Source organism: Neopelma chrysocephalum, unplaced genomic scaffold, assembly GCF_003984885.1.
Source record: "Neopelma chrysocephalum unplaced genomic scaffold, ASM398488v2 Primary Assembly neopelma1_186966, whole genome shotgun sequence".
Lineage (NCBI taxonomy): Eukaryota > Metazoa > Chordata > Aves > Passeriformes > Pipridae > Neopelma > Neopelma chrysocephalum.
Genome location: NW_020939040.1, coordinates 1 through 13,830, shown reverse-complemented (window position 1 = coordinate 13,830; position 13,830 = coordinate 1). Strand labels below are relative to the sequence as shown.

General features: G+C 45.8%; 1 protein-coding gene across 4 annotated transcripts in view; it reads left to right on the top strand.

Moving 5' to 3' along the window:
* Positions 1–13,519, top strand: part of LOC113962991 (TRAF3-interacting protein 1-like) — a 28,844-nt gene extending 15,325 nt beyond the window's left edge. The window contains exons 8-14 of one of the 4 annotated variants that reach the window (XM_027673785.1): positions 485–574; positions 2,641–2,722; positions 2,925–3,008; positions 3,274–3,388; positions 3,881–3,917; positions 4,564–4,640; positions 13,497–13,519. In XM_027673785.1, coding sequence (XP_027529586.1) covers positions 485–574; positions 2,641–2,722; positions 2,925–3,008; positions 3,274–3,388; positions 3,881–3,917; positions 4,564–4,640; positions 13,497–13,499 — 488 coding nt within the window. In that variant the 3' untranslated portion in view covers positions 13,500–13,519. Of the gene's footprint in view, positions 1–484; positions 575–2,640; positions 2,723–2,924; positions 3,009–3,273; positions 3,389–3,880; positions 3,918–4,563; positions 4,641–7,031; positions 7,092–7,742; positions 7,854–13,474 lie in introns of those variants that run through there. The other 3 variants (XM_027673784.1, XM_027673782.1, XM_027673783.1) reach the window with 3 other exon arrangements.
* Positions 13,520–13,830: the final 311 nt, after the last annotated feature.

The following is a 13,830-nucleotide window of genomic DNA, read 5'->3' as shown; positions in this document are numbered from 1 at the left end:
TGGGGGAGCTGCAATAGGTAAGCAGAGCTCAGGATATTCCAGGGAGGAATCCAGAGGGTAGGAAAAACTTCTGGAGGCTGATGCTTCTTGCACGGTGGTAATGATGATCAGGACTTTCTATATTATCTAATATTCACTGGAAATCAAGGAGGGAATGTCTCTTCTCCAGTTAAAAATCAAATTTATACTGAATATTTCAGCTTTTTTCCACTGTGTGTTACTTTGCTTTTGTCACCAGCATCCCCCTGTAACTTAGGGAATTAATTAAGGATAATTAGTAGTAATCAAATGCTCTTATTATTGTATTGTTTGACCAGGCTAATAAATAATATCTGTAAATTGTTTGGAATGGAAGGAGTTGCCATGAATTTGCAGGAACATCAGGAGTTCCCTCAGCCCTTAAACAGGGATTTAGCAGGGCCTTTCCTTTTGCCTTTTTTCCTGGCTCTGTGGTTTCATTTGGCCATCAACTGGTTTGTTCCAGGAGCTGTGGACACCAGGAGTGGGATTGCCCAGGATGGTGGAGCTGAACTGCAGGAGAGAACTGAACCAGCAGCTGCAGGAAAACACAAAGGTAGGGCAGGGGAAAATTCCACTGCCATGGGAAGCCCGACCTGGGGGCTTTGGGATCAAATCCATGCAGGTAAAAGATGAGACGAGGGGGATTCACACTTCATCCAACCTCTGCCTTGTGTTTTAATCACAATTGGTTTGAAAAAAGTACACTCCTTGATAAAACAATTACTTTTATTTTCTCTTTCCTGTTCTTTGGCAAGTTTTCCAAGAGGCCACATCCCAAGGAAGATGCTGCACGTCAGTCCCTTGGGATTCCCTCTGTAGGAACTCAGTCAGTGCACGTGGTCTTTTTGGACAGGTTTGGGAGCCTCAGTGTTGGCATTTTACAGGATTCCAGGGGAAAATTCCACCTCTGCATTCCCTCTTTTTTCCCCGAGCTCCCAAAGATGTGGATTGTGGATGATATTTGTATCCGGCTCCTCGGAGCCCTGGAAAAGCAAAATGTAGGAAGAAGAGCTGAGGTTGAAGGAAAAAAGCTACGTTTTTGTTTTCTCCAGATCCAGATGCTTGGCTTAGTTGGGAAAGGTGATCCCAGAGATGTGGGATGTGGGAGAGCACAAAGGGTGTTTCCCAGCCCTCCTGTGTCAGTCTGAGGAAGGAGAGAAGGATGGCCAAGACATTTGTGGGACTTTCCACAACTGGGAGAACTTCCACATGGATTCTTTGGCATCAGTTGGAGCTGCCCTGTCCACCGGAATGTGTCTGTGCTGGAATATTTATGTATATTTGATTTATTTATGATTTATATCCCTCTATTTATATTTTGAATGGATATAAGAGGAGTACTTGGAGGTTCATTATTGATCTGGGTTGGATCCTCAGGTGGTAGAAGAACCAAATATTCAGGATCATAGAATAAATAAGGTTGGAAAACACCTCCAAGAGCATCAAGTCCAACCTTTACTGTGTTGACTATTCTTTATTTTCAGCTTTATTCCGTGAGGCAGTGGAACAACAATGCATTAGTGAACCTTAATTTTTTAGGTTCAGGACCTTTAAGGTCCCTTCCAACCCAAACCATCCTGTGATTCTGTGATATAAAACCATGATTTATTTCCTCTTCTCCTGACCCTGGTAATAGTTGCCAAGTTCTGGATGGAGTTCTTTTGTCAGATGATGATTAAAGAATTTCTGAATTTATCTAAAAAAATCACTGTATTTGTTATTTCCAGATGATTTTCCCCGTGACATCCCAGGGACAAAAGACCAGCATCAAACATAGTTAAAAACTTCTACTATTAAAAAGGGCTTTTTGATAAATAAAGCACTTCTGTAATGCTTTTTTCCTCCCTTTATTTGATGGATTTAAGAATTTTTAAACTGTACCAAAACATGAGTGAGTTGTGTTTAAGTGCTTCGAGTAACTTTATCCAAGTAGTTTCTATTTAACACCAAAAACCATCTATGAAAGTGCTTTGTGTTAAAAAAAAAAACAGAATTAAAGAGTTTATAAACACTTTATGGGTTCTCACTTGAAAATAAAAACCTGTTGGGAATTTTTTGAAATCTATTCCAGGGAGTTCTTGAACAGCCATGTTAATACAGGGTCGGTTTTCCATTTTGGGAATGCCAGTATGTGATTTTTTCCTTCCTCCTTCTCCTTATGAGTATTAAATATCTGGACTAGGGGGGGGATTGCAGAAGAAATCCTCAAATCCTAGAATCCTTTGGAAAAATTGAGTGAGGCCATTGTATTTTCACAGCTGAGGGAAACATATAAAACCGAAGAAATTTAACTTTTCAGTTAAGTAAGTCTAAAATTTTTTTTAAAATCTTCAAAATGTTTTTAAATTTTAATTTTTCAGTTAAGAAGTCTAAAATTTTTTAAAAATTTAATTTTTTTTTTTAATTTTAATTTTTCAGTATCCCTTTTGAATTGTGCTTGGTTAAAAACTGGCAAGATCCCCAAGATCTTTTAACTTTATATAGGACTTTATTTCTAATTGAAGCAGCTTGGCACTGCTGTGTTCCATGAGCACTGATACAATTCAAAATACTGTCAGGAGGAAAAATCAGCTTTTCCTTGCCAGCCAAGCCACCGTGTTCTGTTGTTTTATCTGACAGGAAGAGAAGTGGAGAACGTGGCTCCTGAAAAGCCTGAAGGTGGGGAAGCACCTCCCGATGTGCCCCCTCAGCCCAGCCAAAGGTGTGGGTTTTATCCTTTGTCCTGTTCTTGATCCGGGGAAGCTGGGGATGTAATTTTATTAAAAGGAGGGATGTTTGAGAAGAACATTCCATGGCCTCCATGAGGAGGGGGGTGTGGGTGAGATGAGCTGGGCTGTGGATCCCCAGCTGATTCCTTTTTTGGTGTGTGTCCCGTGCAAACCCTTTTCCCGCTGTCGTTCCAGGCGGATCCCGCGCCCCGGCAGTGCCAGGCCGGCCCCTCCCCGAGTGAGACGGCAGGAGAGCACAGAGCCCCTGATCCCAGAAAGGTGGGAATGTGGGCTCTGGAAGCAGCTGTTCCTCAGCTCTGCTTGCTGTGCCTCCCCAGCTCTGGAGGGTCACCCCACTGCTCATGGAAACTCCGCTTGGGGTGAAGGGGGGTCACCCACAGGTTGGACTCTGTGACCTTGAAGGGCTTTTCCAACCTCAGTGGTTGTAGTTGGCTTTCAGTTGCTTATTTAGTTTCAGTTGCTTATTTAGTTTTGGTCTGGGCAGAGCTCCTGAAGATTCCCACTTTCCTCGTGTCTCCTGCAGGAGCGGCAGCGCCAAAAGCGCCCCAACCGTGATCCTGGACCAGCAGGGTCCTGAGGAGGAGGAGGACGAGCAGTTTGTGGTGGAGGCAGCAGGGCCTCTGCCACACATGAGAAAGGTTTGGTCATGGGGCACATTACAGAACATTTTTCCCTGTTTTGTTTGGAATGTTCAGCTTGGTGGAGAGGAGGCTCCAGGGAGACCTGAGAGCCCCTTGCAGGGCCTAAAGGGGCTCCAGGAGAGCTGGAGAGGGACCTGGGACAAGGGGTGGAGGGACAGGACACAGGGAATGGCTTCCTACTGACAAACAGGATATTGGGAAGGAATTGTTGGCTGTGAGGGTGGGGAGGGGCTGGGATGGAATTCCCAGAGGAGCTGTGGCTGCCCCATCCCTGGAAATGTCCAAGGCCAGGTTGGAGCAGCCAGGGAAAGGTGTCCCTGCCCATGGCAGGGGTGGAATGAGATGAACTTTAAGGTCCTTCCAACCCAAACCAGTCTGGGATTCTGGAATGGACTTAAGCAGCTTCCAGCTGAGTATTTTTGAATAACTGTAATAATTGTACAGCCACACCAACTTTTTCCAACTAAATCTCTCTTCCTGCCTGTTCAGGAGCCTGAAGTTGAGCTGGTTGATGATCAGAAGCATGGTATGTTTGCTTTTATATATATTTTTATATCATCATCATCATCATCATGGCCGGGCTTTGCGAACGAAGGTTTGGGAAGGGCTCTACCCACACTTAATATATATATTAAAGTATATATTTATGTATTATTATTTATATTTATAGTTATAAATATAAACATTTTATTTCTATATAGATATAAACAACTTGGTTTAAAGCAAGTGCTGAACACTTCCAATGCTGAATAAAGCAGTAAAACACCTCCTGAGAGCAGGAGTTTGCAACGTTGGCAGGGATTTCTCCGAGCTTGTCCTGCAGCTGGATTTACAGCTGGTGTTGAGCACAGATTTCTGTGCATCTCCGGTGTCAGCAGGATTGAAAATCCTGCAGAAAGCTCATAAATGAACTTCTCCTCAAGTGTCAGGTACAGCTTGTCAGCTCTGAGATGGGATTGGCCCTCAGGGCCACCTCTAGAAAAGCTTTGGAGGAAAAAATGGAACTAACAAATACATTGGATCTCAGTATTTAAAATACACAATAAAATGCTGTTCCTCTGGCCCTAAAAACTATTTGCATTTAAAAAAATGGAAGCAGTCGGGTTTGATTTTAATGTTTGAAACAAGTTCAGTGCCAAGCAATGCTGAGGAATATCTGGACTGTTCAACAGGTGGGCTGGTAAAAAGAATCCTGGAAACCAAGAAGGATTATGAGGCGTCACAGAAATCATCCCAGACAACAGACAGGGTAAGATGGGAATGGCCTGCAAGGAAATCTGAGACTAAAGATTGTAATCATGACCTTTTTCTTTGCCTTAAATATGTTTTTTTTCCCATTTCTGACCAAGCTTTTCCTCTGTCTGCTGCTGTGATTTTTTTCTCCCCAGTCAGTAGTTGTGAAAGGGAAATTGGTTTTTGGGTTTGCTGGGTTTTGTTTGGGTCTTTTTTGTTGTTTTACTCCCTTATAAAAGATCTAAAAAGGACTTGTGAGTGCTCACAGAAGGTTGAACCCCCCTGATTTAAGTGTCTTCCTGTTACAACTGGAGAGCTTTTGCTTTTTCAACCTTGCAAAGTTTTTAGGTGGACTTTTGTGATCCCTTGGCCCTGTGGGAAGTCTCCAACTCTGGTTGGATGCACTGGTGAGGAGGCACTGAGGGGATACAGTGAGTTCCACAAATCTCTTACAAAATTAGACAGGTTTTTTGGGGAAAATGAGTGCATTTCGTGAACTCCTCCATCTTCCATTCCCCATCTCCTCATTTCTTTAATCTTCATTCAGCCTTGGAGGTTTTTACTCTCGATGTTCTTTGTCAGGAATGATCTGGAGTGTTTGAAATGCTGCAACTCAGACCCCGAGTCCAGCTTTTCCCAGAGCTCCCTGAAATCCGTGGTGGCTCTTGGAGCCTTGACCACTTCTCTGCCTCTTTCAGCTTTCCCAAAAGAAAAAGTTGGGATGGCAGATCCAGCTCTTGGGGGGTGTATCTTCCTCCCTGGAGTTTGGGATTGGCTGGGCAGCCCCAGGCCTGCTTGCCTGGAAGGAATTTCTCGTCCCAAGGGCCGTGGTTTATGAACCCAGGGAGGTTTGGATGGGATATTGGGAAGAAATCCTTCCCTGGGAGGGTGGGGAGGGGCTGGGATGGAATTCCCAGGGAAGCTGTGGCTGCCCCATCCCTGGAAGTGTCCAAGGCCAGGTTGGAGCAACCTGGGCTAGTGGAAGGTGTCCCTGCCCATGGCAGGGGGTGGAATGGGATGAACTTTAAGGTCCTTCCAACCCAAATCCATCTGTGATGATTCTGTGAACCAAATCCTTCTAAAAACAGGAAAACACCTTTAGATTCCTGCTCATAAATCCATTAGGAATTACCCATCTTTATCCACCTTGCTGGATCACACCCCATTCCTTAGAAATGTGCAGCTCTGGGATCACTGAGACGCCCTTGGCTGTTTGGCAGGAGCTTGAGGGGGAAATTTCCCTGGAAACAAAACAGGGTTCCAAGTGGATTGTGCTCTGTTGATGCTTCAGCTCATTCCTGAGCCATGGAGAACAAGCCAAGCTGTTCTATTCCTGGATTTCTGACTAGATGGTGCTGTTGGATCATCACTCCAGCCTAAGTTTGGGAGCAGCATTAGCGGTTCAGGTCACACTGTCCCTCTGTGCTGTTTAGTGTGTCCTGTCAGGGCACAGAACGGGATAACAGGGCAGGATTGACACAACCCCATGGATTTCCAGCTCGGGAAGCTTCCCCTGCTGTTTGTGCTCCATTTTCTGGATGGTTTTTCTCTCAGATGAAGAGAACACCCTAAAGACAAAAGCCCTTTGAACCCCTCCAAATGTTTGCAAAGGCCAATTGTCCCTTCTCTGATATCCAGGGCGTTCCCGGCTCGCTTGGAGCCTCTCCAACATCCATTCAGTCTCTGCTTGGGGTTTGTGGCACCTTTTGAGCCCTGAGCTGTGTCAGCTCGGGCTGGAAAAATCCTGCTGACTTCCCACTGCAGCACTGACAACCTGCCCGAGGCCCTGGAATATCGTCGGGTGGCCTTTCCCAGCAGCCAGGGCTGCTCCTGCTTTTCCAGTGATGCTGTTGAGGGCTTTGGGATCCAGGGAGAGGGATCGTTTGCCTGAAATGATGATCCACAGAAAGATGTAGTTTGCCTCAAATCTTGATCCAAGGAAAAGTGTAGTTTTCCTGGAGTCCTGATCCAGAGAGAAGTGTAGTTTTCCTCAAGTCCTGATCCAGGGAGATCAGGAGTTTTCCTGAAAAGATGATCCAGGGAGGAGTGTAGTTTTCCTCAAGTCATGATCCAGAGAGATCAGGAGTTTTCCTGAAAAGATGATCCAGGGAGAAGTGTAGTTTTCCTGCAGTCCTGATCCAGGGAAAAGTGTAGTTTTCCTGGAGTCCTGATTCAGGGAGATGAGAAGTTTTCCTGGAGTCCTGATCCAGAGAGAAGTGTAGTTTTCCTCAAGTTGTGATCCAGAGAGATCAGGAGTTTTCCTGAAAAGATGATCCAGGGAGAAGTGTAGTTTTCCTGGAGTCCTGATCCAGGAAAAAGTGTAGTTTTCCTGGAGTCATAATCCAGGGAGAAGTGTTGTTTTCCTGAAATAGAGAGGAATGTAGATTTCCTGAAAAGATGATCTAAGGAGAAGTGTAGTTTTCCTGGAAAGGTGATCCAGGGAAAAGTATAATTTTCTTGAAATCCTTGTCCTGAGAGAAGTGTAGTTTTCCTGCAGTCCTGATCCAGGGAAAAGTGTAGTTTTCCTGGAGTCCTGATCCAGAGAGATGAGAAGTTTTCCTGGAGTCATGATCAGGGGAGAACTGTAGTTTTCCTGAAAAGATGATCCAGGGAAAAGTGTAGTTTTCCTGGAGTCATAATCCAGGGAGAAGTGTAGTTTTCATGGAAAGATGATCCAGGGAGAAGTGCAATTTTCCTGAAATCCTGATCCAGGGAGAAGTGTAGTTTTCCTGGATTCCTGATCCAAAGAGCAGTGGTTTCCCTGAAGAGTTGATCCAGGGAGATGTGTAGTTTTCCTGGAGTCATGTCAGCCCAGAATCCTGGGAATGTCTCATCCCTGAGGGATGTCCCTCATGAGGAGGGCAGGGCAAGGCTGCAGAGCAGCAAATCTGGGAGGAATCCACTGCTCTGTGGAATCTCTCTGGAAAAGAGAGGCAGCAAAAGTCATTAAAAAGGAGGAGGAATTCCAAGAGGTTCATTGCTGCCAAGTGGGAGGTGGGAATTCAGGGATGGGCTTGAACTCTGTGTTCATGGCCCTGGATTTGGTGCCAGATGTGGGAATTGCCCAGTTCTCCCCAGACTTCCGGCTCTTTAATTGGTTTTCCATCAAAATCTCCAGGAGAAATATCTCCTCCATCAATATGCAGCTGAATTCCAAAGTGTGGCCTGCATTGGAGAGGAAAAGGGGCTCGGACTGCTGGGTTTTTGGGATTAGGTAACCAAAAATCCAGGGAAAATTGGAAAGAAAACGTGCTTTGGGAAATTCCATGTGATGAAAGGATGGATGTCCCTGTGTCTGTCAATAGGATGTTCATCTTCCCTCATTTTATTAATATAAGTAAAATAAATGGGGTATTTTCCCACTTATATTCATTAAAGCTTTGTCCTTCTGCCAACTGGGAAAATAGAGGGAATAAAAACTAGGACTCTGAGTGCTGGAACTTTGGGTAATACTTTGTTAAAGAATAATAAATATTAAAATATTTTAGCAAATATTTTAATAATTCTTATGAATAAATATTATATTATATATAATGAAATGTATTTATTATATATAATAAATAGTCTAGATAATATTTATTGTTAATATTTGTTAAAGTATTTATTTATTCAGACAAAAAAAAGGATCAATAGATCCACTGATTTATTGGGGATTAATCCACTAGAAATGAGGTGAAGTTGGTGAATTAATCCTTAATCCAACATCTCAGGAGTATTTCCCACCTTCCAGCTGCTCCTTGCTGAGGAATATTTATTTATGGTCAAAGCATTCCTCCCAAACCTTTTCTGGGCTGTGTTTCCCAAACATGCACTTGCTTTTTGAGGAGTTTTAATGAAAGAAAAAGAAGGGAAAAGGAAAGAAAACTGGGAATTTCATCAGCTGGGTCCTGCATGTGCAGCAACTTAAAATAATAGCCACAATTTTCAGGTCAAACCAACAGGTCAGTCTGGAATACACAAGATTTTAGCTGTGTTGAGCCTAAAAATTCCTAAGAAAACTTCCTCCATGGATTTGTTTAGAATCTGAGCCCCTCATGTTAAGCAGGGAAAGAAACAGATGTTCCATTTTGGATTCCACTCCTTTTATTTGAGGGGTGGGAAAAATGGAGGCAGGTTATTAAATAGCTTTAAATCCCAGAATTCCCACCTTTGCCCAACCAAAAGGGCTTTGGGAAAGCAGGAGCTTGGAGGTTTCTATGAGGAACAAGTGCTATTAAATAGCTTTTTATTTTTTAATATTAGTTTAATTAATTAAATTGGGATACCTTGGGCACTTTGAGGCTTAGAAGAAATATAGTTATTGCTGATTCTGGTTGTTTAAAGCTCTACAGGTCAGTGATTTTTAAATTAATCCCTCAACTGCAGCACAGGGGTGTCCCCTCCAGCCAATGCTGTTAATTGGGATTCAGATATCCCAGAATTTGGGAGAGGTTTCCCAGTCAGCCCACACCATCCTGGGGTGTCCCAGGGTAAATAATGTGGTCCCCAAGCAGTGGTGTTACAACACAGGGGCAGGATTTGGGATAATCCTGGAGCTCCTTTGCACACAAAAACATGGAATTTCTCTCCTGTGGGTCCAGTATAAATCCAAATGAGGCAGCGGATGGAAGTGTTCCCAGAAGGGAGGGATAGAAGTGGGAATGCAGTGGTTCCATCCCTGGGAGAGGGGGAGTGTGTCCCAGGACACAGCACAGGGCTCACAGCTTGGTTACCACAGGGACCAGGTTTATTCCAAGTTCTTTTCCAATGGGAAAAAGGTGTTTTTTTCCCAGAGGAGGAGCTGGTGGATGCAGAGTTCCAGTGGGGTGAGCAGGGAAGGAAGGCTGGGCAGGACTGGCACCCAATGTGCCATCAGTTAATGGCATTAATTCCAGCTGGAATTGTCTCCTGGGCTGTGTATGTGTGGTCAGACTGGATTCACAGGGACGGAGCCAGGCTGGGAGAGCTGGGAATGTGTGACCTGGAGAGGAGAAGCCTCCAGGGAGACCTTAGTGCCTCTTCCTGTGCCTAAAGGGGCTCCAGGAGAGCTGGAGAGGGACTGGGGACAAGGGATGGAGGGACAGGACAAGGGGGAATGGCTTCCCACTGCCAGCGGGTTAGATGGGATATTATGAAGGAATTCTTGGCTGAGAGGGTGGTGAGGGATGCAATTCCCAGGGAAGCTGTGGCTACCCCATCCCTGGAAATGTCCAAGGCCAGGTTGGAGCACCCTGGGCAAGTGGAAGGTGTCCCTGCCCATGGCAGGGGATGGAATGGGATGAGCTTTCAGGTCCTTTCCAATCCAAACCAGCCTGGAATTCCATGATTCCACTTAGTGTGTTGAATTCTGCCCCAAATACGGGAGATTTGGGGAAGATTTTTCTCCCCAGCAGAAAAATCTTTCTCAGATTGTGAGGGAAAGCAGAGCAGCTCTGGGGGCTGAGCTGGGTGTCCATGTCCAGTGCAAAGTCCAGCTCTTTTTAGAGGGATCAAATATGAATTTTTCTTTCCAGGGAAAAAAAAAAAAAGAAAGAAGAATTAAAAATCCCCCTTGAAAGAGCCATTTTTTTATTCTCCTGAGGTGCCTTCCAGCTCAGACTGAGTCTGGATAAATCCAGTGGTGAAGAACATTGTGTCTCCAACTCCTTGGCCTGGGACTGAACTCCATACCTGGCACCAGCAGGAAAAGCATCCTGCTCATTTCAAATGATTTCACAGTTACTGGTTTCCCTCTGTTCCTGTGAAAGAGTTTCTTACGGGGCTCCCTCGTGGATAGTTACAATCTACTGAAAATGCAGCCTCTGTGAAAAGCAGGAAAAGAAAACAGCCTTTATGATCCAAAACCATATTTTATACAGGAGAAAAAAAAGCTCCCACCTTGTTGGTTTTGCATGGAATGGATCAAAATTACTTGTCCAAAATGAAGTTTCTGCCCTGTCCTGTAGAAAGAGGTGGGGGGGGGATGGGGGAGCTCAATAAAACTCTGATTACTTGGGCCTGTTTTCATAGTGGGGCACAATAATAGAGTTAAAAGGGGCTGTAGAAACTATTAAATGCTTGATGGATGTTTGGGCTAATTTGATGCATATTTAAAAAGCTGTTAATTAAATAAAAAAAGGGGAACAAAGGAGTGGCTGTAAAAGTAAGGAAAGGCTGGTTCTAGAAATTCTGGTGGTTTCTGGAACCTCGTTGGTAATTTCCCCCCGACTGATGAAAAAAGATTAAAAAAGAAAATTCCTGCTCTTCAGTTGCTCAGGTGCCCGTGTTCTGCTGGCATGGAGGGGGTGGGAAAGGCAGGCCTTTTCCTGGGAATCCAAACTAAACATTGCTCTTGGCGCCTCGTGACAAACACGGAGGAAAGGGGGGCGTGTTGGGCCTCCAGAAGTGATCCAGCCTTTTCCGTGGGGATAATTTATGGATTGTGTTGGGAAAGGAGGGTTGGTTGAGGTGTTAGGGCCTAATGGAACAGCTTGGGCTAATCCAGCTCCTGGCCTTTTGCTGGAGATATCCAGTTCCATGGCTGTGCAGAGGGAGCAGATCTCGGGCCTCGTGCCACCCACCTTGTCTGTAATAAACCACCTGCCAGAATTCCTGGGCATTTCCAAGGCTGTCCCACGTGGATTTTAACCCGTAACTGGAACTGCAGGTCTGGGGACACACAGTAATGGGTTTGTCTCCCTCTTAATTCCTTATAATTAGTGAGAGTTGGCAAAGCCTGAGGGGTTCATGCTGATCATTCCTGGCATCATGGCTGCTCCAGCCCTGGAAGTGTTCAAGGACAGCTTGGAGCAACCTGGGCTAGTGGAAGGTGTCCCTGGGTGGAACTGGATGGTCTTTGAGGTCCCTTCCAACCCAAACCACTCTGTGATCTTGGCAGTGTTAATAGAATGAAGAAAGAGTGGCTGGTGACCCTAAAAGTCTTTTCCAACCTTAATGATCCTGGGATTCTGTGGCTGACTTTGGATGGGACAATATGTTGCCCTTTTCATGTCAGTTTTGAGGAATTCAACTACACAAAGAACATGCTGAAATTCCTGGGATGCTAGAATTAGTTTGGAATATTTGCTACTGTACTTTAAGGGTGTTTTCCTGATTGATCCCAAACATTCCATGGTGTTTTATTGCCACTTGAGCTTTTCAGGCAGCTCCGTATTTTGGCGGAGAATATTTCAAATTGTTGGCTGGCTCTGTGTGTTAGAAATCTGTGCTTTTAGAGATCTGTATCAAGATATATTCTGTACCTAAAGTGCACAATTCTGGTTTGCTTCTTTACTGAACTGGGGGATTTTTACTTGGAAAAGCCTTCCCAGCCCATGGATCCCCCCTGTGCCCGATGCCCCCCTTGTCCCCCAGCCCAGAGCACTGAGTGCCACATCCTTGGACACCTCCAGGGGTGGGGACTCCAAACCTCCCTGGGCAGCCCCTTCCAGTGCCTGACCACCCTTTCCATGGAGAAATCCCTCCTCATGTCCGACCTGACCCTCCCCTGGCACAGCTGGAGGCTGTTCCCTCTCCTCCTGTCCCTTGTTCCCTGGCCCCAGCCAATCCAGGGCTTAACCCAGCAAAGATCCACCTGTCCAAGCCATGGGCTGCCAGCTTTTCCAGGAGAATGCCGTAGGAAATGTTCCCAAACTTGGCATTTGGAAAGCAAAAAGGAATCATTCTCCCGGTTTTCACACCCCAACCCTCAGATAATGGACTGGTTTGAGTCTTCTCCCTTCTGACATGGTTGTACTTGGAATGAATTCCTTATTTCTTGGCTGAGGCGTTGGATAATGGATGGTGGGGAGGAAAGTGGGGAAGGTTTGGAGCACTTGGGAAAAACAAGGCAGTGGGACTTTATCCTGGGAAGCTGCTGGATCTGATCCAACTCTGCTGCTGAGTTGAAGCTGGTTGTCTTTAAACTTCCCAGTTCCATGTGGGAAGTCCAGTGCCATGGATTAAAAGCCTTCCCTGTGAAAGGAGCACAAGGAGTAGGAAACCAGAGTTAGGACAGAGAAGGGCTTTGAAACCCAGTGGGAGCGCAGCGCTTTCATCCCTGCATCCTACGGGATAACGAACACATGGATGGCTCCAGAAAACACGGAATGCCGTGGTTTATGTGCTGTATGTAATGAAACACCTGCTGCTGCGAGGGAGGGAATTCAGGGAGTGTTGTTTTTAGCAGCTCGTGGAGCCCCTTCGGAAGCGAAGGTCACGAGTTCAGCACGTTTGTCACTCCAGCCCCGTTCCTAATGAAACAACTGGAACATAAACTCCCACTAAACTCCCAAATCCCACTGTTTTCCTGCACCACGTGTGTGGCAAAGCACAAGGCCAACCTAAGGCAAGCTCAGCCTTTGAATCTTGCCCAAAGTGCTTTTCTGACTCCGTCTCTCTCTCCCCCAAAGCCTCTGAGTTCACCAAGGTTTGGCAGGAGCTGCTGCTGCCTCCAAAACCCAGCTGAGCAAACAGCCCCTGGCTCACACAGGAAGCCAGGCCAGGATGGATCCTGTGTCCCAGCACCAGGGAGGAGCCCTCTGCCACCTCCCTGATTCCACAGCAGCCAGGAGTTGTGCCCAGGAATGGGTTCACCCTGCGGTTGTGGGGGGAGAAAAAGGCCTCTCTAGTTTTCTGGCACATCTTCAATGACTTTAAATAGTCGCACTTCCAGCTCTGCGGGGCTGGGTTTGGGAATTTGACCTGTGGGAGTGTTGGAAAGAAAGAAAAACCAGGTTGTTTTTTCTTGGTGGGGGTGAAAAAAAAACCAGTGGGCTTTTTCTTCACGGCGATGGTTTTCCTGAAATAATCTTATTGCAGTGAATTAACAACGTGACATCGCTTTGCTCTTTTTATGGCATCCCTTTGCTCTTCCTGGCTTTCCCACTGTAGGAAACTCCTGTTTAACTTGCAGTAACCTGAGGCTTTAGGAGCTGCCCCACAGAGACTCTGCTGGCTGCACAGGAGGGAAGCAGTAGGAATTCTTTGGGAGTTTATTGAGGCCACACCTGCAGCCTGCACAGTTTTCCAGCCGTTAACAGGAGGACAAGGCAGGGAATCACCACCATGTATTGGAGCTGGGAAGGGCTGTTACTGGGACCAGCATTAGGAGCTGGAAATCCAGGTATGGACAGTGGAGGGAGAGAAGGGGTTTAGAGAACCAGGAGGAGGCTTTGCCCTTCAGCAGGTGCTGGAGCTCCCAAAACTTGCTGCTGCTTTCAAAGCTTGCCCAGAAAGTTGTGGCTGCC